The 21,668-nt window shown below is 48.8% G+C and overlaps 1 protein-coding gene and 1 long non-coding RNA gene across 10 annotated transcripts in view; one reads left to right on the forward strand and one right to left on the reverse strand.

Moving 5' to 3' along the window:
- Positions 1–2,578: 2,578 nt before the first annotated feature.
- METTL21A (methyltransferase 21A, HSPA lysine) overlaps positions 2,579–21,668 on the reverse strand; it is a 36,189-nt gene continuing 17,099 nt past the window's right edge. Inside the window, exons 1-5 of one of the 9 annotated variants that reach the window (XM_078608969.1) lie at positions 16,198–16,260; positions 6,837–7,050; positions 6,614–6,725; positions 5,502–5,741; positions 2,579–4,215 (exon numbers count right to left, since the gene is read on the reverse strand). In XM_078608969.1, the coding sequence (XP_078465095.1) occupies positions 4,046–4,215; positions 5,502–5,741; positions 6,614–6,725; positions 6,837–6,983 (669 nt within the window). In that variant the 5' untranslated portion in view covers positions 6,984–7,050; positions 16,198–16,260 and the 3' untranslated portion in view covers positions 2,579–4,045. The other 8 variants (XM_078608965.1, XM_078608966.1, XM_078608964.1 and 5 more) reach the window with 8 other exon arrangements.
- The window catches only part of LOC144729077 (uncharacterized), a 49,460-nt gene continuing 36,322 nt past the window's right edge, over positions 8,531–21,668 (forward strand). The window contains exon 1 of the long non-coding RNA XR_013587624.1: positions 8,531–8,635. This is a non-coding gene — a long non-coding RNA (uncharacterized LOC144729077). The remainder of the gene's footprint in view (positions 8,636–21,668) is intronic.

Raw genomic sequence — 21,668 nt, forward strand, 5'->3', positions numbered from 1 at the left:
AGTTTCCGTTCAATGCTTTATTAACATTAAGTCAATAGCAGCCCGTGGTGGCTTAGGGGATCTCCACTTCACTCGGTCTGCACGTTTTTTTGCCTTTTCAGATGTGATCATCGATGGCCGTCTCGTAGTTTAGCGAAGGATAATTTATTCATTGTTGCCACCTCATTACTTACTAAATGTGTGAACACTTTGTAAGTCCTTTAAGTTAGCTCCACAGTACAGTATTGACGAAATCATTTTCGCTTAAAATGAAAACATTCAAACACATGTTACAATTTTCAGATTTTATACATAAAATGTACGTATAAAAAATATATACAAAAAAAGAGAATTACAGGCTGGTGCTTTTAATAATTTAGGATTTTAAGAAAATCGCTTGTGCCTTAGTGCTAGATTTTTTTGGTTCGGCCAATGTACTAGTTTTTGTACCCCCCCGCAAGCAGCATGATGTGATTAAAATGCATTTAAACAGGAGAGTTGTGCTCCCACCTGTATGGAATTGCATCGTTACAATTGTAGAAGTGCGTTTCTGTAATTAAGTTTTAAACAACTGAATTCATCTTCTTGGTTCTTTCGGTAAAGTCACGTAGAAGGGAAATAATACAAATATACCAATAAAATAAAATTCTCACGTTTCGGCCACAACACAAGCAGCCGTCCTCAGGTGAAGAAACAGCTGTCGGAAAGACAGCGCTCCAATGAACACTGCTAAGCTTGGCAGCGTATTTAAAGCTGGGTGAGAGGAGCATTAAATACGCTGCCAAGCTTAGCAGTGTTCATTGGAGCGCTGTCTTTCCGACAGCTCTGTTTCTTCACCTGACGGCTGCTTGTGTTGTGGCCGAAACGTCGTGAGAATTGTATTTTATTACGTTTTATTTTTATTATTGCCCTTCTACGTGACTTTACCGAAAGAACCAAGAAGATGAATCCCTGCAGTCACGAAAGCTTTAAATCGAAACTGAATTAATGCATATGTTCCTGCAATGCAGCCGCCACTAATTCCATAAATATCAAAAGAAGTTTAGTGCTGTCCTGCTCATGTGACGCACTCTTTACAGTCCTTGGCCAGGGGGAGGGGGGGTATCTATAGGGCAATCAATGTTGACTTCCCTACAAAATGGTATGAATTTCATCGACCCCGTAGGGACCAAGGCCTAGGTTAACCCTAAACCACAATTTGAACTCACAACTTTCCAATTGCGAGCCACTCGCTCTACCGCTAAGCCACATCACTCGGGCACATTACTGGCTGTTATAACATTGGTTAGGCCAAAGGGCATCGGAAGTAATAAAGTGGTTCCGTTACTGATATTTTAAAAAACACCTGAAGTTTAGGAGACCTAATGTTTGTGTTTGCAGGCAGGGAATTTTTGTGCAAATTTTTGGTGGCAAAAAGCCACAATTTGTGCCAATTTGACATCTTTTATCAGCCACACACGAATCGGGCTCTGTCTTTTTGAAACTCAAGTCCTCACCCTTCCACCATGGCGCAAGTTCATGGTGACCGTCATGTACAAATGTCTTCGGCAAGAACTGCATTTGAACGGAAGTTTGCAAACGTAAAAAAACAGGCTGCAGTGGGGCCGGATACACGGCCGTGTTGGAATTACTGCTGTTGGGTGTTCAGTGATTAAGCCACTGCGGGGCAGTGTGGTCTTACGAAACCACCGCGTGTGGGTGGCCGCGTTCACCCGGCAGGAGCATGGGGCGGGGTGTGTGTGTGCGCAGGTGTGTTGAAGTCGCCGTTTGTTAAGATTGACTCCCCCCGTCACCCCATCCCCTGGAGGTGCAGTTTTCTCGCACCAGGTAAACGCTGCCTTTATCACACAGCGCCGCCATCTGCGGTATCGCTTACAAACGCGGCGCTGCCGTGCGTTGAACGGGGGGACCCCGAGAGAGGGCCGTGGGACAGGAAGGCAAACATTTCGCAAGTGGAATCCACCACCGTGATAAAAAGGGGGGTTCTGCGGGGGCCCGCTTTCTGTAAACAAACCCCCCTGTTTATGGTCTTCTTGGGAAATGGATTTCAAAATAGCGCCGAAGCCACCACGGGTTGAATTGCAACTTCCCTCGCACGGTCCGAGCGCCGTTTCCCCTCGTGCGACCGGCTGGTGGCAATAGTGGGCCGCGGCAAGATTAACACGGAGATGCCCAGCGCATGATGCCAACCGCGTTACATGGGAGTTGGACATGTGATTTATGAAAGCGTCTTGTGATTATTTTTTCACAAGTTAAATATTGGCGAATGCAAACGAGCCCTACATGAACTAGATTTGCTCGTGCAAGATTGATTTTACGTGCTGCATTTTCTAAAGCTTGTTTCTATAAAAAAAATGCTTATCCAGCAGTGTTGTCTTAACATGTCATCGGGTTGATTATTAACGATGGCTTTAACGCACCACGTAAGTGGGAATCACACGCGGAACGTTTGCACAGCTACCTTGGGTGTTGCACATGAACCCTTCCTCAACGTGGCTCGGTGTTGAGTCTAAAGTCCAGAAACAAATTCCACACCAATCCAGCAAAAGCTACCACGAACGTTTTCCCTCACTCCAAAATGCTGTTGGGCCAAGTCCCATTCCAATGCTTAAACCACTTTTATTTGAGATTCAACACGAATGATAGAATTGAGCCTCTTCCACAGCAAGAAACCCCCGACAACACGACCAATAGAGATCCGTACAAATATGTTCATTACATCTATTTTCCATTTTGAGCGTTATCGTGTTTTGAGTGGTTTTTATTTTTCTTCTCCAGGTGTCGTGAGGCAGGTTGAATAGTCCAGGGTGTTGCAAAAACATGGACCCAGTTTCAAAGCAGTATATTTCACGATGTCAACATGTTACAATTATACAAAAAGTTACAAACGGTTTAATGAGTCATCAAGTTTTACTAACCATTTTATAAATGCTCTGTGTGCCCTCCACCTGCTGTACGGACAACATCGAGACGATAGTTGAATTCGTCCCAAACGCCTCTAAAAGTGTCTTCTTCCACTAAAGTCACCGCTGCCATGATTCTATTTTTGAGGTCATCCAGATTCGTCGCTAATGGTGGCACAACAACGCGGTCTTTGGCGTATCCCCACAATAAAAAGTTGCAGGGTGCGATGACGTCTGGGGATCTTGGGGGCCAAGAGTGTAGCGCCACGTCTTGGGGTCCCGTGCTACCTCTCCAACGATGCGGCAGCGCGTCTTGCGAATGACTGAGGCTCTGGGCTGTTTGTGCGCTGGGAGAGACATCGAGCGGTAATCATTTGAACCTCTATGCCCCGCCCTCTCTATGCCCCGCCCTCTCTATGCCACGCCCTCTCTATGCCCCGCCCTCTCTATGCCCCGCCCTCTCTATGCCCCGCCCTCTCTATGCCCCGCCCTTTCAAGTGGTAAGAGTTTCATTCATGGGCGGTTTGTGGTTGCAGAGATGTAGCGATTTCAAATCGGGTCTATCCTTTTGAAACACCCTGTATACACAAGTGTATTTTTCCACTGCCATTTAAATCGCTACATGATCGGGGGTGGGGGGGGTAATCTCACGAGATGTTTATGCAACCAGCCCATTGCTTTCCCTCTGATGTGCAAATTACTCCTTTAACAATAACGGCTAACACATCATATTGACGTATTAAATGTAAGTGGGCTTGGACAGGGACACGTCTCTAGAAGGGATAATGGTCGGTGGTCGATACGAACAATGGAGTGGCAGCTACGGGAGGGAACCCACCGGGCAGGAAGTACACTATTGACCGGGATACATCATTCACACAGGTGTGAAGGTGATGTCAACATGATTGATTCATTTTTGTTATATTATTGTCCACCGCGGTGACGGGGCGATGAAATCGGCTCTTGTGTAGGTGTTCGGTGGATTTTTGCATCAAAGGATCGTGAGAGATTGTGGTGGCTTGGGCAAGACCTTAATCGAGTTTTGATCGTGGCTGATGACGATCAACAATGCAGGACTCCTCCAGAACGAGTGTCTTTTGAGACTCCTTGTGACCGTCCCGTACGTGGGGCTGCCTTGCTTGGCATCTTAGGCAGATGGACGCTCACAGCTCTCCGGAGGGAGAAGGCCGCCTGCTCGCGCGCAGAATGTGGATGTCGCGCTCGCTGCAGTGGTGCACGCGCTCCACCACAAAAGAGCCTGCCAGCATCTCCAGGAAGTCCTCGTCCCGCTGGTACCGGATCCGGCACGCCAGAAGCACCAGCGTCTCCGTGCCTAAGGGGGGGGGGGGGGGGGCACGGGTGCAATCGAGACGTGTCGCAGGCGCAACGATGCTCTCCGCTACTGTTGTGCTTGTGTTTTACGACTGCTGAGCGGTGTGCGACCTTTAGCACCGCTGATGTGCATGCATGCCCAACGTTGACGCTAAAAATAATCAACGCAGCAGAGGTGGCAGAGTTCGTACAGAGCGCTGAACCAGCGCTGCTGAGATACTGGGTTGAAATCTGTGTTTTAGCCACCCATGCTTGAACTATATTGTCAAGTAAAAGCATTTAATGGTCGCAGCCTGCACACGAATAACAGCGCAAAGAAAAATGTATTCAGATTTTCACAATTCAGCATTCCAGCCATGAGAAAAACTCCAGATTAGCATGTGATGAACACTTAGCAGGATGTTTAGTCTGTGTATCCTCAGTATGGATAAAGCGGTGCTCCCGTTGCGATCGTAGTCCTGTGGCAACAAGCTAATGGTGGCATGGCCAATCGGCAGCGTGTTTGCTCCGTGTTGTCGAGGTTTGTGTTTGAGCCCAGTGGCTGCCTTGGTTCATATTACGGATGCAACGACAGAAAACCTCCCCACCGTCTGCTTCACGGTGGACGTAAAAATTTCCTGAGGTTATTAAAAAAAGAGTAGACCATGCGGGCCGGTGTCATTGTCCAAATTGATCAAATTATAAAATGACAAGTTGCCTTATTGGGTACAGCCACATAACAACTACCACGGACTATAATCGTGAGTGAAACATTGCGCCGATGTGATAGCATTGTGCTATCACAAGAATGGCACAAACACCAAGGACACATACATTGATCTGAAAGGGCGGGGCTTGCAGAGGTTGTGGGTCATGCGCGCATGCCAGAGGTCGCAACCGGGTACCCGATACCCCTACCCTACCCGATACCCGGCTACCCGTACCCGGCCGGGTACGGGTATCTGTTTGCGACCCTGGTGCGGCCGGGTACGGGTAGGCCGCGAGTCACTGGTGAGCAACTGTTTGTCACTCATTTCCAAACGTCTTGTCTCTTCTCACAATTCAAGTTCCTAGAATCAACCCACCCGCGCCTGCAACATGGCTTCATCCCAGAGCTCGCAATCAGGTACCCGATACCCGTACCCTACCCGTACCCGGCCGGGTACGGGTAGGGTACGGGTACGGCCAGGTACGGGTACCCGTTTGCGACCCTGGTGCGGCCGGGTACGGGTAAGGAATCAAAACCCGTTTGCGACCTCTGGCGCATGCACACACACACAGGTGCACGTTGTGCGCTCTCCGCCTCACCGTGGGGACAAAGGTGGCGCAGCGTCGCGAGCAGTGCCGGGAAGGTGTCCCGCACGTACACAATGTCGGCACCCAGCACGAGCTCGTGCCCGCCCGGGGCCCAGGCGCCGAGGCCCTCGCCCCACGAGAGCTCCCGCACGGCCACGCGACTCCGCTCGCCCGCGCCCAGGTTGGCGTCCACGTTCTCCTGGATGAAGCCCAGCACGGGCGCACGGTCCGTGATGCTCACCGACGATGCTCCTTGGTCGGTGGAGGCGGCAAGGAAGCATGAAGACGAAACAACTGAAAAGTACGGCGTAGGTTTATTTTTTTTGTTGCCGTGGTGTTGTAGAGCTCTCTGATGTTGGGCCGGTCTTCGCAACGGGCAACGCGCGACACAGCCCCAAAAACATTGGAGAGCTGTACACTGACAGCTGTTTCAGTTGCAGAAATCCCAATTGCTGTACCACTGGATGGGGTCAGATCGCTGTGCCAGCACCTCTAAGTACAGGAATGAAAATCTGGGTTTTGGCTACCCAACTGATGATTTAACTGGGTTCTCAGGTGTGAGTGTTGATGGTCTAAGTCAGGTCATCAATGACTGTACAAAACATGATAACAGGGTCCTGCTTAGAAAGTTTGTTCAGTTTTTAAAAAATGTTTTGAGTGGGAGGACAACCGGACTGTCCAGAGAAAACCAACCCATATATAAGTACGAGCACGAATGAAACAATATTGTTAAAGCCGGTCATGCTTGTCGTCGGCAAACAAAGCTTTTATGAGTGTGTGGTCTAGGCTAAGGGACTTAAAGCCACTGTGCACCACACGTGACTGCTTTACAAGGTACAATCGTGCTCATTGGTATCTATGGCAGACCAAGAGGTTGCTGTGGGTTTTATTCCATCACACAAAGCCTCATGCCATCATTTATAAAAACACTTCATCATATGCATCACCTTCATTATTCTCTGGACGCAAGAGCTTATTGATCCATTCGGTCTTGTTTGCAAGGGAGACATCATTAATCAGAATTTTAATGGCACCAACATGAGAGCTCCAATAGAAAGCCGCTGTGGATGGTTGTTGGCGGTGGTCATGGTGCTAATTGAGAGCCACGGGCACCTGAGCCCTACCGAGAAGCGCCGCTACAATTCCCACCAGCCCCGTTCCAGCACCCAGCTCCAGGACACGTTTTCCCTTCACCTCCACCGCGCCGAGCTCAAGGTACGTGGCCAGAACCACAGCCTGTAGTGACATACGGACAGCAAACACCACCACCGATTGCATATGGCAGGAAGGAAATACAATAATTAAAACAACGAGAACTTGCTTGGGTGAATTGGGGTCACCACTCACGGCGTCCCAGACCACGGCAGCCACGCCAAGCCTGCCCCAGTCCTGCCGCAGGGAGAGGTCTCGTCCCGCGAATCTCAGCGCCATCGACGGCTCGTGGAAACGGCGAAGGACCGGGGGAATTGCGTCCTCGTACACCACCAACGCCATCGTCCCGCAAAAAACAGCTACACGGAGCCAAGCGCGCCTTTTACAAGACGACGCTGACACTTCAGGGCTGGTGACAGCAGAGACAAATACCAAAACAACGATTAATACATTCAATCTTGATTTGAAGCTTTCGTGACTGCAGGAATCCATACATTATTTTATGTTATACCTACGTGACTTTACAGAAAGAACCAAAGCGAATGGATGAATACATTCCCTAAGACTGTTTTCAACAGAATTCTCTTTTAGGATGTTTAGTCAATACAGTACATTGCAACAACAAAAAATCGGTGTGGAGCCGAAACGCTGTTACTACCTCCAGACCCGAGCAGTAGAGACCGCAAGAGACCTCCACAAACCCCGAGGCACAGTGACGTCTCCCAGATAGATCATGTGTGCACCATTGGTCCTACCTCCTCGTGGCTGTATTACAGGTGTGTGTGTGTGTGTGGCACACAAGTCAGGTGTGATGCATTATCACGTAAAGAATGTCAAATATCTCGTGTTTGGAAAGCTCCATAGTTGATGAATGATAACTAAACCAACCCACGACTGCGGCTGTTTCCACATCCTTTACATTACAGGGGTCCCCAGTCCCCGGGACGTGGACAGGTACCGGTCCGTAGCCTGTTAGGGACCGGGTCGCACAGCAGCAGGTGAGAGGTGAGCCCGCGCGTGGCCCGCCCAAGGGAGGCACAGTCGGGTTTTTTACAATCGGGTTTAATTGTCTTTTTATATTAAACCCGATCATCTGAGATTGGGATAAATCCGGGTTAGTTGGTTCTAATTGCAGAACCGCACTTCGCCAACTTCTCAACGATGGGCTTCGTCCATTCCAAGCTAAGGAACTCACTGGCGCCCACGATTGTGGAGAAGCTCGTGTTCATCAAGACCAACCTGCCCGCCGCATTCTACGACTACCCCGTGCCCGACGGCCCCCCCGAGTACGATAGCAGCACCGACGAGGAAGCAGCCTAAGCCTTGGATCAGAGTTTCGTATTCATTAAACCAGGTTTTAATTCCCCGAAATCGGGTTTAATTGTATTAAAGAAAAAACCCGATGCCTGCCGCTGGATAATCAGTTTTTTTCCCACCCATGGGCTCGCCCCCATTGTTTTATTATTGAGCACTTACGTCCGCGCTTCTTTCCCGCACTACGCACTTGTCTCAGTCACAGTGTTGGGAAGCCCACAAGCTGCTAACTCCTAGCCAGAATAAGTAAAAAACAAACGTGGCTGGAGAGCTTCTTTGAAAAGGGGGAAAGACCCAATGATGAACCACCCCGCCCCCCGGTCCGTGAAAAAATTGTCTTCCACGAAACCGGTCCCTGGTGCCAAGAAGGTTTGGGACCGCTGCAAGTTGACAAGACGTTCACACTGGCAAGGGCTCCTCCACCTGCAGGAAATGGAAACAATCTCCTTGATTAAGTAGAGATGCAAGGAATGAGCGATTCCCAAACAATGGGAGTGTTTCCTCCCCACCACCACCACCAAACCAGTTATGTAACAGCATGATGGTCAGAGGATGTCCAATCAGCAATGGTTTAATTAAACTTGTAAATGGAACGAACGGGTTGTTTTGGGTCTCGCCGCTGAAAACGGCCACCATGGCTTCACCAGTTTTGGGGAAAAGGAAGAGTCTGCATTTACAAGGTAGGACGCGAAAAAACAAAATAATTTGCTGTTAAGTCACTACATGAATCACTCTGTCACTGTTAAGACTCTTGAATTGTTCGGACTTAAATTGCAACTCTGTGGTTTTTATTCTTTGTTAACCGTGTCACTGCTTCAAAGCGTACACGTGAATGCACGCTGATCCATTTATAGCTACCGCAATAAAATTACAGAATTCATAGAGAAAACGGCATTCTCATTCCAAGCTTAAATAAGTCTTCCAACATTCTTTATACACTTAGTACACGTCTTTAAACTCTCCTGGTACACTTTGTCCAGCATAGCCACTACGATGTGTCTTCTTGGTTATTTCGGTAAAGTCACGTAGAAGGAAAATAATAAAAATAAAACATAATAAAATAATTCTCACGACGTTTCGGCCACAACGCAAGCAGCCGTCTTCAGGTGGAGAACAGGTCTGTCAAGTAGACAGAGTCTGTCTAGTAGACAGAGTCTGTCTACTTGACAGAGAGAGAATTATTTTATGTTTTATTTTTATTATTTTATGATTTTCCTTCTACGTGACTTTACCGAAAGAACCAAGAAGATGAATCCCTGCAGTCACGAAAGCTTTAAATCGAAAATTCACTACGATTTGCTTGCATAATTCGATAATATATAAGCCGAGGTCACTGATGTGTCAGTGGGACATCTATAAATGGAGCATTCGGTATATTTCGGACGTTGTATGTTGGGACCTGTCGTTAATTCATTATCAGCGATGATAAATCCACTGCTGGATGAATGCATGTGTGCAAGCCGTCATTTTTTCACAAGGTCCCGCGCAATATTACAATACACCTGGCACCCTGCACACAAGCCGATTTCATCGCTCCATCTCTGCAGCAGACGTTTACTGATGTGTGAACTGTGCACGAATACATCTGATGACTCTGATACTGATTATTACATCGCCCGGTCCTCGCAGAGGCGAGCAAATTAACTCTGTTTAACACGGAGATTTTCCCAAATCCACAATATTTACAATCTGGACGTTTCGGCAGTAATTACAACTAGCATTATCAGGCAGACAACCAGATTTGTGTATATTTACGCGATCTAACCCAAACTAACATATATTATGGCAAAATAAACTCTGCTTTAATTGTGCGAAGTGTGCGCGTATGAAACACGCAATGCAGATGTATTTAGATGCAGCGGAAATCCAAATGTCGATTGTACATCATCATGGTGTGTTGCTGCTCACAAATTAACTTAACTCTGGGCTGCAGGTCGCGGCGACAGAACTTCATCCGTAGGCTCCGGGTTAGCAGAGCCACCCACCACAACCACCACAACCACCCACCCACCACAACCACCACAACCACACACCCACCACAACCACCCACCCACCACAACCACACAACCACCCACCACCCACACAACCACCCACCCACCACAACCACCACAACCACCACCAACCACCCACCCACCACAGCCACCACAACCACACACCCACCACAACCACCCACCCACCACAACCACACAACCACCCACCACCCACACAACCACCCACCCACCACAACCACCCACCCACCCAACACCGCCACCCACCCAACCCACCCACCCTTCCACCACCCATCCACCACCCACCCAACCACCCACCCATCCACCACCCACCCATCCATCCACCACCCACCCACCCATCCACCACCCACCCACCCATCCACCACCCACCCACCCATTCACCACCACCACCCACCCACCCATCCACCACCACCACCACCCACCCACCCATCCACCACCACCCACCCACCTATCCACCACCACCCACCCATCCACCACCACCCACCCATCCACCACCACCCACCCATCCACCACCACCCACCCATCCACCACCACCCACCCATCCACCACCACCCACCCATCCACCACCACCCACCCACCCACCCATCCACCACCACCCACCCACCCACCCACCACCACCCACCCACCACATCCACCACCCACCACATTCACCACCCACCACATCCACCACCCGCCACCCACCCACCCCATCTACCACCACCACCCACCCATCGACCACCACCCATCCACCACCACCCACCCACCCATCCACCACCACCCACCCATCCACCACCACCCACCCACCCACCCATCCACCACCACCCACCCATCCACCACCACCACCACCCACCCACCCATCCACCACCCACCCACCCACCCATCCACCACCACCACCCACCCATCCACCACCACCACCCACCCACCCATCCACCACCACCACCCACCCACCCATCCACCACCACCACCACCCACCCACCCATCCACCACCACCCACCCACCCATCCACCACCACCCACCCACCCATCCACCACCACCCATCCACCACCACCCACCCATCCACCACCACCCACCCATCCACCACCACCACCCACCCACCCATCCACCACCACCACCCACCCATCCATCCACCACCACCCACCCACCCATCCACCACCACCACCCACCCACCCATCCACCACCACCACCCACCCACCCATCCACCACCACCACCCACCCATCCATCCACCACCACCCACCCACCCACCCACCACCCACCCACCCACCCACCCATCCACCACCCATCCACCCATCCACCACCCACCCACCCATCCACCACCCACCCACCCATTCACCACCACCACCCATCCACCACCACCACCCACCCACACATCCACCACCACCCACCCACCTATCCACCACCACCCACCCATCCACCACCACCCACCCATCCACCACCACCCACCCACCCATCCACCACCACCCACCCATCCACACCCACCCACCGACCACCACCCACCCACCACATCCACCACCCACCACATCCACCACCCGCCACCCACCCACCACATCCACCACCTACCACCACCCACCATCTACCACCACCACCCACCCATCGACCACCACCCACCCACCCATCCACCACCACCCACCCACCACCACCCACCCACCCATCCACCACCACCCACCCACCCATCCACCACCACCCAACCATCCACCACCACCCACCCACCCATCCACCACCACCCACCCACCCACCACCACCACCACCACCCACCCATCCACCACCACCACCCACCCACCCACCCACCCATCCACCACCACCACCCACCCACCCATCCACCACCACCACCCACCCACCCATCCACCACCACCACCACCCACCCACCCATCCACCACCACCACCCACCCACCCATCCACCACCACCCACCCACCCATCCACCACCACCCACCCACCCATCCACCACCACCACCCACCCATCCATCCACCACCACCCACCCACCCATCCACCACCACCATCCACCACCACCACCACCCACCCACCCATCCACCACCACCACCACCCACCACCACCACCCACCCACCCATCCACCACCCACCCATCCACCACCCACCCACCCACCCACCACCCACCCACCCATCCACCACCCACCCACCCATCCACCACCCACCCACCCATCCACCACCCACCCATCCACCACCACCACCCACCCATCCACCACCACCACCACCACCCACCCACCACATCCACCACCCACCACATCCACCACCACATCCACCACCACATCCACCACCACATCCACCCACCCATCCACCACCCACCCACCCATCCACCACCCCCCACCCCCCACCACCACCTACCATCACCGGTCTCGTTACAAAAAATCCACGGTCATCGCAGCCCGAGTGCGAATGCGCCTCGAGGTCGGCTGCGCGCCTCTCTGCGCTAAACCGGTTTCCGTGCCCCTCCCAGACAAGCGGCGGCTTGCAAAACCGAGGGCGCGCGCAGTTTGCCAAACAACGACATTATCCATAATGTTGTTTTTTGTTTGTTTAGATCGCATAAATATGAATATTGTCGTTAAACCGGCCAACCAACCGACACAGCCAACTCAGTAAGGTTTGTCACATAAACAGAACTTGCCAATTCGTTACGAGTGCAGCACACGCCGGTGTGTTCGAGAGCAAATCCACAACATTTACAGTCCGAGTACGACGTTACAACCGGCATCATCAGGCGGTGAGTTTGGCAGCGGTGGTGGCGACGACTGCTCAGTAACGGCAACGATTGCGTGCGACGGGCAGACTCTTGATGCCCAGAGTGGGCTCACTACTGGACGTCTGTGGGAGAAAAACTGCATTTTATCTCATCGGATTCCTCCAGTATAAATACATATTCTGATGACTAACGTTGATAGGTTTTTTTTAAAAGTGAAGCCGAGTTATGGTTTTGAATTCAGGTGAATCCACCCTTCTTTGATTTAAACATCGCAACAGTTGCTATTATTTATGGGATTTCCCATTCAGATGTTGTACTCACTGAATGTAGTACACCCAAGTAACGAGGTAGTAAACCTTTATAACCAGGTAAAAGCCCATTGACACCATTAATCTTTTTAATTGGAGACCCAGCTTTGCATAAGTACACCGACAATGCCAGATTCTACGTGTATAAACAAAAACAGGTTTTGCCATATAAATTCTAGCCAGAACATGTTTTTTCGTCCAGAGTTTTTCGTGGGGGTATACTTATAGATGTAAAACATGTCAATGCATTGCTTAGCTGAGCCGTCCTATTCAAGGGGATGATTACTCTTTTTTCCTCCCCTTTAAAACAATCTTGCAGAGTCCAATTAGGACGAGGGGTTTGACCAATGTCATCGTTGTCAAAACATGCGGATATCTAAATTATAATAGTGGTGGGGCGAGTGGCCAAGGCGCCATGTCTGGATAATTTTGTGAAGATGTATATCTGGAACTGGGTGTTTTTTTATTGTTTAAGCCAAAAGGCGTTTTGTTGTTTTATTAGTAACAACACCCAACCGAGACGGAGAAAGTGGACAAATGGGGGCTCGAACAGAAATACGCCATGGTGAGAGGGTTTATGTGGTGGCACTATTGCCAATGGTCGTGATAACCGATGGATGTTGCCCTCATTAAATAAAGGTATTTCCACTTTATTACGTAACATTGTATTCGTTTGAGAGCTTGCAATGCAGTCGTTGACCAATGCACACATTTCACTGTTAATGATCAGCCTGAGAGTAATTGTGGTCATAGCGTTTCAGGCTTAACCTCAAGGTCTGCAAATTCAAATACCAGAAAAGGTTCAGCTCTGCCCATCAGCCTGAGGTTGATAAAATCAGTACCACTTCATGAGAATTCAACAGTATTTGTTCTTTGGATGTACTCAGCCCTGCAACATTTTTTTTGCAATTTCCACCATTGACTTGTGGATGTTGTGGACATCTATCGAATAATGGGTTTATAAAATAAAATCGATTATTGGTCACAAGGCATGCGTTGAGCTCTTCGACTCGTATACAATACGCGGCGTTAGTTTCAAGGCAACGGTGTAGCTACCACAGGATATCCGATACCACATGCCTCACAATGTCAAGAGGATTCTATTGAATACAAATCGAATGAAAAGCGTGCGCTTGATCTGAACAGATGAACCTTATGGCGGTATCTCGGGGTCATCTTTAGTCTGTTGATGGTCGGCAATCGACTCATCTCGACGAGCTGTACACGATGCACTATTCAAAGTTGAAAATCTCCTGTACAACTGTGAAATGATGGGTGCTTCATCGGCCAGGGATCTAAGGCATAACTAGTGGGATATGGGGTTTTAATGTAGGTTACAGCCACTTGTAATTTAACTGGGTTCTCAAGTGCATTTGATGGTCTAAGCCCAGTCACCAATGACTATATATGTATTACATATTGCAGGTAAAATGTTCTATTTCATTTGGCTGAATAGCAGATCTGTCATGGCTGCACACACACCAATACACAAAACACATTAATTTGATTTTCACTTAATTTGGCTATATTCCAGTATTGAAAGCTTAAACATCTCGTTTGACTTTCATGGGGAAAACTCATCGCAGGGTGCAACGGAGAGTTGGACCACGAGTTTGAGACATCTTGCATAAAATATAGACTTCCAAATGTCTTCTTCGTCTCATCATATGGCGCTACAACTTTGAAATGCATTGGACAGAGCAAAAACTCCTTTTTAAAATCCTTTATATTAAGTTCACTTGCTTGCTTGCTTGTGCGCTTACGACCGTGCAAATCTTTTGGTCGTTTTTTAACCCACTTCCCGTGATCCAATCGAGCTGACATTTTGCACACAGACTCGTTGTGCGTGACAATTAATTTTCGTGAACATTTTTTTCAAAAATGTTACACTTTTTAGGAATTTTTTTTTTATAATGACCAATTGCTTAATGGTGGCAGGCAATCATCTGACCCATAGGTGGCAGCCATCTCAAGCCAGAGGACGAGAGGACTCTAGCCGCCACGCATATAAAGGATTTATAGTGAAAAACTTAGTTTTTACGGGTTAATCTTTTATCCGTTTCACACAGTTTATGGTAAATAGGCAGTGTGCCTCGCTCATCTTTTAAAGGGCATTTAGCGATGCACTTGCAACACGGCATCCCACAGTACACCCGAACAAAATCGCTACCCTCGGGGGTGTCACGATTCAACTCTACCCCGCCACCCTCCACTCCCCGAAAAAAAAAGTGTCCCAGAAATAAAATCTTTAATTTCCTCGCCAGATTTAGTATTATTTGGTAGCCCGGGGTCCTGCCATAAGGATCAAATGGCCTATCGTGGAGTGGGTGAATTAATTCTAGATTTGAAGTTTTCGTGACTGCAAGGATTAATACTCTTAGGTTTTTCGGTAAAGTCACGTAGGTAATTTTTTTAAAATAATAAAAATAATTATAGAAATAAAATAATAAATCACGACGTTTCGGAGGCAACACAAGTCTCCGTCATCAGGTGGGAGCGTCACAGCTAAATTGACTGTCTCTCTTGACGGTCCCACCTTAGGAAACACCTAATAGTATGAATGGGTGAATTGTTACATACCTAGGGTACGGGTTAATACTTGCTAGGGTAGGGAATCATTATTTATTCATTCGCTTCCCCTTGCAAATCTTACGAAGTCACGATTATAAACGGCGGTTTGATTCAGGATTTTTTTTTTTTACCATTTCGATTAATTTATCGAACTCGTGGCTGCTTCGGTTATTTCAACCAATTGTCTACTGTACAATCTATCGAATCTAAATATTCCCACTCACACAAAACGAGACGCGTAAGTAACATTGCTAAGTCGATACAAGCCCCAGCCGTCAAATGTTGTGCCCCTGCTGGTCGAGCGGTCCACCCGGCATCAGCCACGGAACCACAACACAGGGTTGATAAAACGAGTACCACTTTGTGAAATCTCGTGCTCGCCACACGCGCGAACTAAACCAGCACCCGCCATGCGAATGTGGAATTCCCTCCACTGGTCAAGAGGACTGGGGCTTCTGTGCCGTACGCACTGTACGTACAGTAAGGTACAGTAACCACGGCGTACTGTACTACAGTAAGGCCGTACAGTCAGCCCGGAAGCTCCGGTTGAATTAAAACGACGGTGGGGGGGGGGGTGGAGATAGCTGTGTGTTTCTTCTCGCAATGAAACTTCTGTGTTCCCCTATCACAACGTCGCGTCGCCCCGTTCCATAAAAACGCTGAACAGACTTCACCCACCGTGCAAAAGCGGACGCGCACGCTTTTATGCCAAAATAAAAACCCCAATACGGATACGCGGCGCGAGCCAATGACTGCGCTCGCCTCGCCTAAACGCGGTGGGAAATGCAACCGCCAGTTCGTGAGCCGCCATCTCATTGGCTCGTCGTGACAAGCCCCGCCCTGTCTCCCCCCCCCGCCGCTTTGCATGTCCCTCGGCGGTCGTTGATTGGACGATCTGCGTGAATAAATTATGATAATGAGGTGATGTTGGACGTCGTTATAATGACACGTGGCTGTCGGTGTTGAATGGAGCTGGTGGGTCATGATGTGAGTGAGGGCTGTCTTTATAGAGCTGCCCGCTTCTCTCTCCTTTCACGGGGGCATCAGTTCGATTACCTGCCACGGCACACGTCAGTGGCGGGTGGTGTTTGACCCGGTCCTGGGTATCCGCATGTACCTCGCCTGGTATACAGTTTTCAGTTTCATTTATTTGGTATAGTCCTGTGAGCCATTCGGCTCTTGAATCGGGTGCAACCGCAAACAAACAAAAAACAAAAACACGAACAAGAAAACATCTTAAAGTGACTATGCGCAAACAGAAAAATCCAGGAAAAAACAGCTAAATCTTACAGGAGGTCGTGGGTTCGATCCGGACCCTGATCCCTGCTGTATATTTGGAGTTTGAGTGTCTCTCTCTCTCATCATCATCATCACAGTGGCTGTGAGATGTTAACTACCTTGCCTGGTATACAGGAAGTCGTGGGTTCGATCCCGACCCTGACGCCTGCTGCTGTATATTTGGAGTTTGCGTGTTTCTCCCAGTGAATATTTCTCTGGGTCATCCGGGTTTCTCCTCCACATTGAGAAACGTGTGTTTTAGGGTATTTGACTGATATAGATTTCCACGTGATAAGTCACTAAGTTGGGCTATCATTTTAGGCCAGGTCGCTTCTGAAAAAAGCTATATATGCAGTGGGCCTCACCTGGTAAAATGTAAATACTGTAGCTTAGTTTTTTTTGTTTAGTTTCAACCCAACAATTGTGGTCAAAACCCACCAATGAGGAGGCTTTTCACCTGCTCACCTGTAGTGTTAAGACTTTGCAAACAGTTTTGTGGAGGGGAAGCGTACGTACATTTAAGAGTTCAGAATGTAACGTGGCAAGAAAGGTGTTTTAGATATCAGTAGTAAGAAGAGGCGTTAATGAGTGGGACGCTTGTGCAGGATGATGGTGAGACATGCATTGGGCTGATTACAGAGACACCTCAGAAGTTGGAAACCAAGGGGAAGACCTAAAGCCAGATCGTACAACTACCAGATCTAGCAGAAGGAGGCCGGTGCCTTTGGAATTGGAGATGAGCTTATGATGATTAAAATGTTGCAACGAATCCCACTGGATCCCCACCTAGTTGAAATGAAGATGTCTGTTAAGACACATTTATTAAATCAGTATTTATGGATTCTCACCAATAAAATGAGTGTACAAATATTGCAACTCATGCCTAGTTATGGTCAGAATATTAAACATCAGCCATGGTTTATCCACTGCTGGATGACGGTTTCCCCAAGCCGTCACCACCACACGCTATTGCGATGTAATAATCCACTTGGCTGATTTCATCACTCCGTCTCCACGGGTCATTCCCTCTCTGGCCCGTTTCCTCCTTTGGCTGCCACTCCGGCGTTGGTCCCGACCATGGGCAATCATCTCTCCTAGCCATGACGTGCCCTGCCTGAGCCCACTTTTCTTAACAGAGGACGGTGACCTTTAATAAATGAGAGATGATCCGTGGAGACTGTGAGCCTCATAGTTTATCGGTCAAAGAGGACATTCATCCACCTGTCCACCAAGTGAAAAAGGCACGCGCACTCTTTGTGTATTTAATAAACGCAAGTGCATGTGCTCTATTTATATATAAAGCAACAACACATTCCGGATTGTTATTGCTGCGTCTGCGCGAAAACAATACGCTGGCATTGGCAGGGATAATGCTAAGTATGCCTCACAATAATGATGTGCGTGGTGTCCTCGTGTGATTTGGATTTAACATAGGAAGTCACGACCCTGGACGATTGTTCTGTTAAAGCCTTCCCCGTGCAGACGCAGGTGCTGTGCGTAGCGTGACGTAGCCTCATTCAAATTAAGAATCGCTCTCTACGTCCTCGCCGGGACGTGTTAAGCAATCATCAGGCGCGCAACGCGTGATCAACAACACCACCAGCTACAGCCAATCTACTGCTGGATGAAGGCCTCTCCAAATCGGCGCCACTACCCATCACGATCCTGTGATGTAATAATCCACCCAGCATCTGCGCATTGACTGATTTCATCGCTCCATCTCCCCGATGGATGTGCTCCCGGATACGTTGCATTCCTTGGCTAAGACTCCGTTATTATTCCTGACCATCGGTCATCAACCATCGCTTCTTTACGCGACGTGGTCTGCCCATGACCACGTTTCTTATCAATTTCAACGATGTCATCGACATGGGTATTTCAATGACATGCGTATGTTCTCTAATCCATATGTTCCTCTTGCTGCCTCTCAATGTAATTTCAAGCACGCAGCATGTAACGGACTCAATTAATATTTGATTGGAGCATATTGGTAAACGTGGAAAGTCGTCAACTCTAATGACATCTGGAGGAGCTGTGATTTTTGGAAACCCAGGCTCACAAGCACCCACCCACACACGCGAGACCATGGCTCAATTTCTCACCGAATATTCTCTCGCTCATTGGTATAACTTGGGTAAGTTTCACGTGCCGAGTAGCCACAGCCATAGCGAGATGCGGTGGTGTTCCGGGTGCGGAAAAGCATCTTAAACCCGGCTGAGATTAGGTCTCCTGCTTGTGACTCATTGCGTGCTCGCGAGAAACACGTGGCGGCCTCTAGAACGTGACTCAATGGGGGTCGCACGTGCGTACGTACATACACGTGTAAAGGTCCGATTGACTCTTCATTCCCTCGTGATTAGTAACGCCAGCTGCTTGATCTGTTCTGTCTCTCTTGCCAAAACAAACACACACACGTGTGTGTGTGTGTTCCGGGTGCGTGCGTGCCTACGACGTACTTGTGCATCATTCCGGTGACTTGGAGGCGATTGTGGTGCTTTTTTGGTGTGAGAAGAGTATCGTTAAATTGTCCCAGGACAATGTCCAATGTCGCGTGTGTCTTGCAGAGACAATGGAAGGGACGTGGGTGCATTCGCATGAGCCTGATCCTCTCTGGTTCTTTAACTCATAGTGAATGCGAGAGAGTGCGCAAATTCGTCCTGAATGGTTATGCCATAGCCCACATCACGGCAGCGTATAGGTATGCGTACTAACGTAAGTTGATGGGTTGCGAAATAGCTATGTGGGTGGGACAGTAGTTAGGTGGGTAGATATGATGGTAATTATGTGGGTGGGTATCTACGTAAGTGGGTGGGTAGATAGGGAAATAGGTGTGTTGGTGAGTAAGAACATAATTAGGTGGGTGGATAGGTAGGTCGGTAAGTAGGTGGGAATGTAAATATGTGGGTTGGTGGGTAAGTAGGTAGCTAGCCGGATGGGTGGGTAGGTCAGTAGGATTGTGGATATTGTGGGTAATTAAAATGTTAGGCAGCTTGGCAAATCCTGAGTAGGCCAGTCAATAGGTTGATTGATGAGTGTAGTAGGTAAGCAAGTGGTAGAAAGGTGGGTAGATATATAGTCGGTTAGATAGGTGGGTGGAGAAGTGGGTAGAAATGATATAAATTAGTTGATATCTAAGTCGAAACGTGGGTGAGTAAGTAGGTAATTTGGTGGATACATGGGTGGTTCCATATCTATGTCAATATATAGATGGGTTGGTATATAAATTAGCAGGTATATATGACGTCAGGTCGGTTTGTAGGTAGGTAGATACATTGGCGGGTAGGTGGGTTGGTAGGTAAGTAGGTAGATATGAAGGTATGTGGGTTGGTAGGTGAGTAGGTAGATATGAAGGTATGTGGGTTGGTAGGTAAGTAGGTAGATATGAAGGTATGTGGGTTGGTAGGTAAGTAGGTAGATATGAAGGTATGTGGGTTGGTAGGTAAGTAGGTAGATGTGAAGGTATGTGGGTTGGTAGGTAAGTAGGTAGATGTGAAGGTATGTGGTTTGGTAGGTGAGTAGGTAGATATGAAGGTATGTGGGTTGGTAGGTGAGTGGGTAGATTTGAAGGTATGTGGGTTGGTAGGTAAGTAGGTAGATATGAAGGTATGTGGGTTGGTAGGTAAGTAGGTAGATATGAAGGTATGTGGGTTGGTAGGTAAGTAGGTAGATATGAAGGTATGTGGGTTGGTAGGTAAGTAGGTAGATATGAAGGTATGTGGGTTGGTAGGTAAGTAGGTAGATGTGAAGGTATGTGGGTTGGTAGGTGAGTAGGTAGATATGAAGGTATGTGGGTTTGTAGATAAGTAGGTAGATTTGAAGGTATGTGGGTTGGTAGGTAAGTAGGTAGATATGAAGGTATGTGGGTTGGTAGGTAAGTAGGTAGATATGAAGGTATGTGGGTTGGTAGGTAAGTAGGTAGATATGAAGGTATGTGGGTTGGTAGGTCAGTAGGTAGATGTGAAGGTATGTGGGTTGGTAGGTAAGTAGGTAGATGTGAAGGTATGTGGGTTGGTAGGTAAGTAGGTAGATGTGAAGGTATGTGGGTTGGTAGGTAAGTAGGTAGATGTGAAGGTATGTGGGTTGGTAGGTAAGTAGGTAGATATGAAGGTATGTGGGTTGGTAGGTAAGTAGGTAGATATGAAGGTATGTGGGTTGGTAGGTGAGTAGGTAGATATGAAGGTATGTGGGTTGGTAGGTAAGTAGGTTGATGTGAAGGTATGTGGGTTGGTAGGTAAGTAGGTAGATGTGAAGGTATGTGGGTTGGTAGGTAAGTAGGTAGATGTGAAGGTATGTGGGTTGGTAGGTAAGTAGGTAGATGTGAAGGTATGTGGGTTGGTACGCATCGGGCGGGTCGACGACCTCTCGTTTGCCTTCTTGCCAGTCTCGTCCATTATGAGTCCGTGCTCCCAGAGTAGACCTCTCACTTTGTCGGTACCATCTGTGGTGGCATCACTGTGGAGTGTGAAAGCCCTCTCCACCCCCCCTTCAACTTGCTTATAAGGGATTACATCTTGAATCATTGCTTCACTTGATGCAGCTAATCTGGCTGTGACGGTCCCACCTGATGACGGAGACTTGTGTTGCCTCCGAAACGTCGTGAATTTTATTTTTATGTTTGTTTTATTTTACTTTCATTACTTTTAATGTTTTACCTACGTGACTTTACCGAAAAAACCTGAGAATATGAATCACTGTGGAGGTTCCCATTTTTGTACGTGGCCCACAACAGTGAAATACGTCAGCCTGCTGGTCTAGTTAAGACCGGGAGCAAGTGAGGGCTTCAGCATTCTGGCGAATTGCCCGATAATGCTGGATGTATTTACCAGCGAAACGTCGTACTCAAAAATTGTAAATGCTGTGGATTCACTCTT

Source organism: Lampetra planeri, chromosome 31, assembly GCF_965212315.1.
Source record: "Lampetra planeri chromosome 31, kcLamPlan1.2.h2, whole genome shotgun sequence".
In the NCBI taxonomy this organism is placed as follows: domain Eukaryota; kingdom Metazoa; phylum Chordata; class Hyperoartia; order Petromyzontiformes; family Petromyzontidae; genus Lampetra; species Lampetra planeri.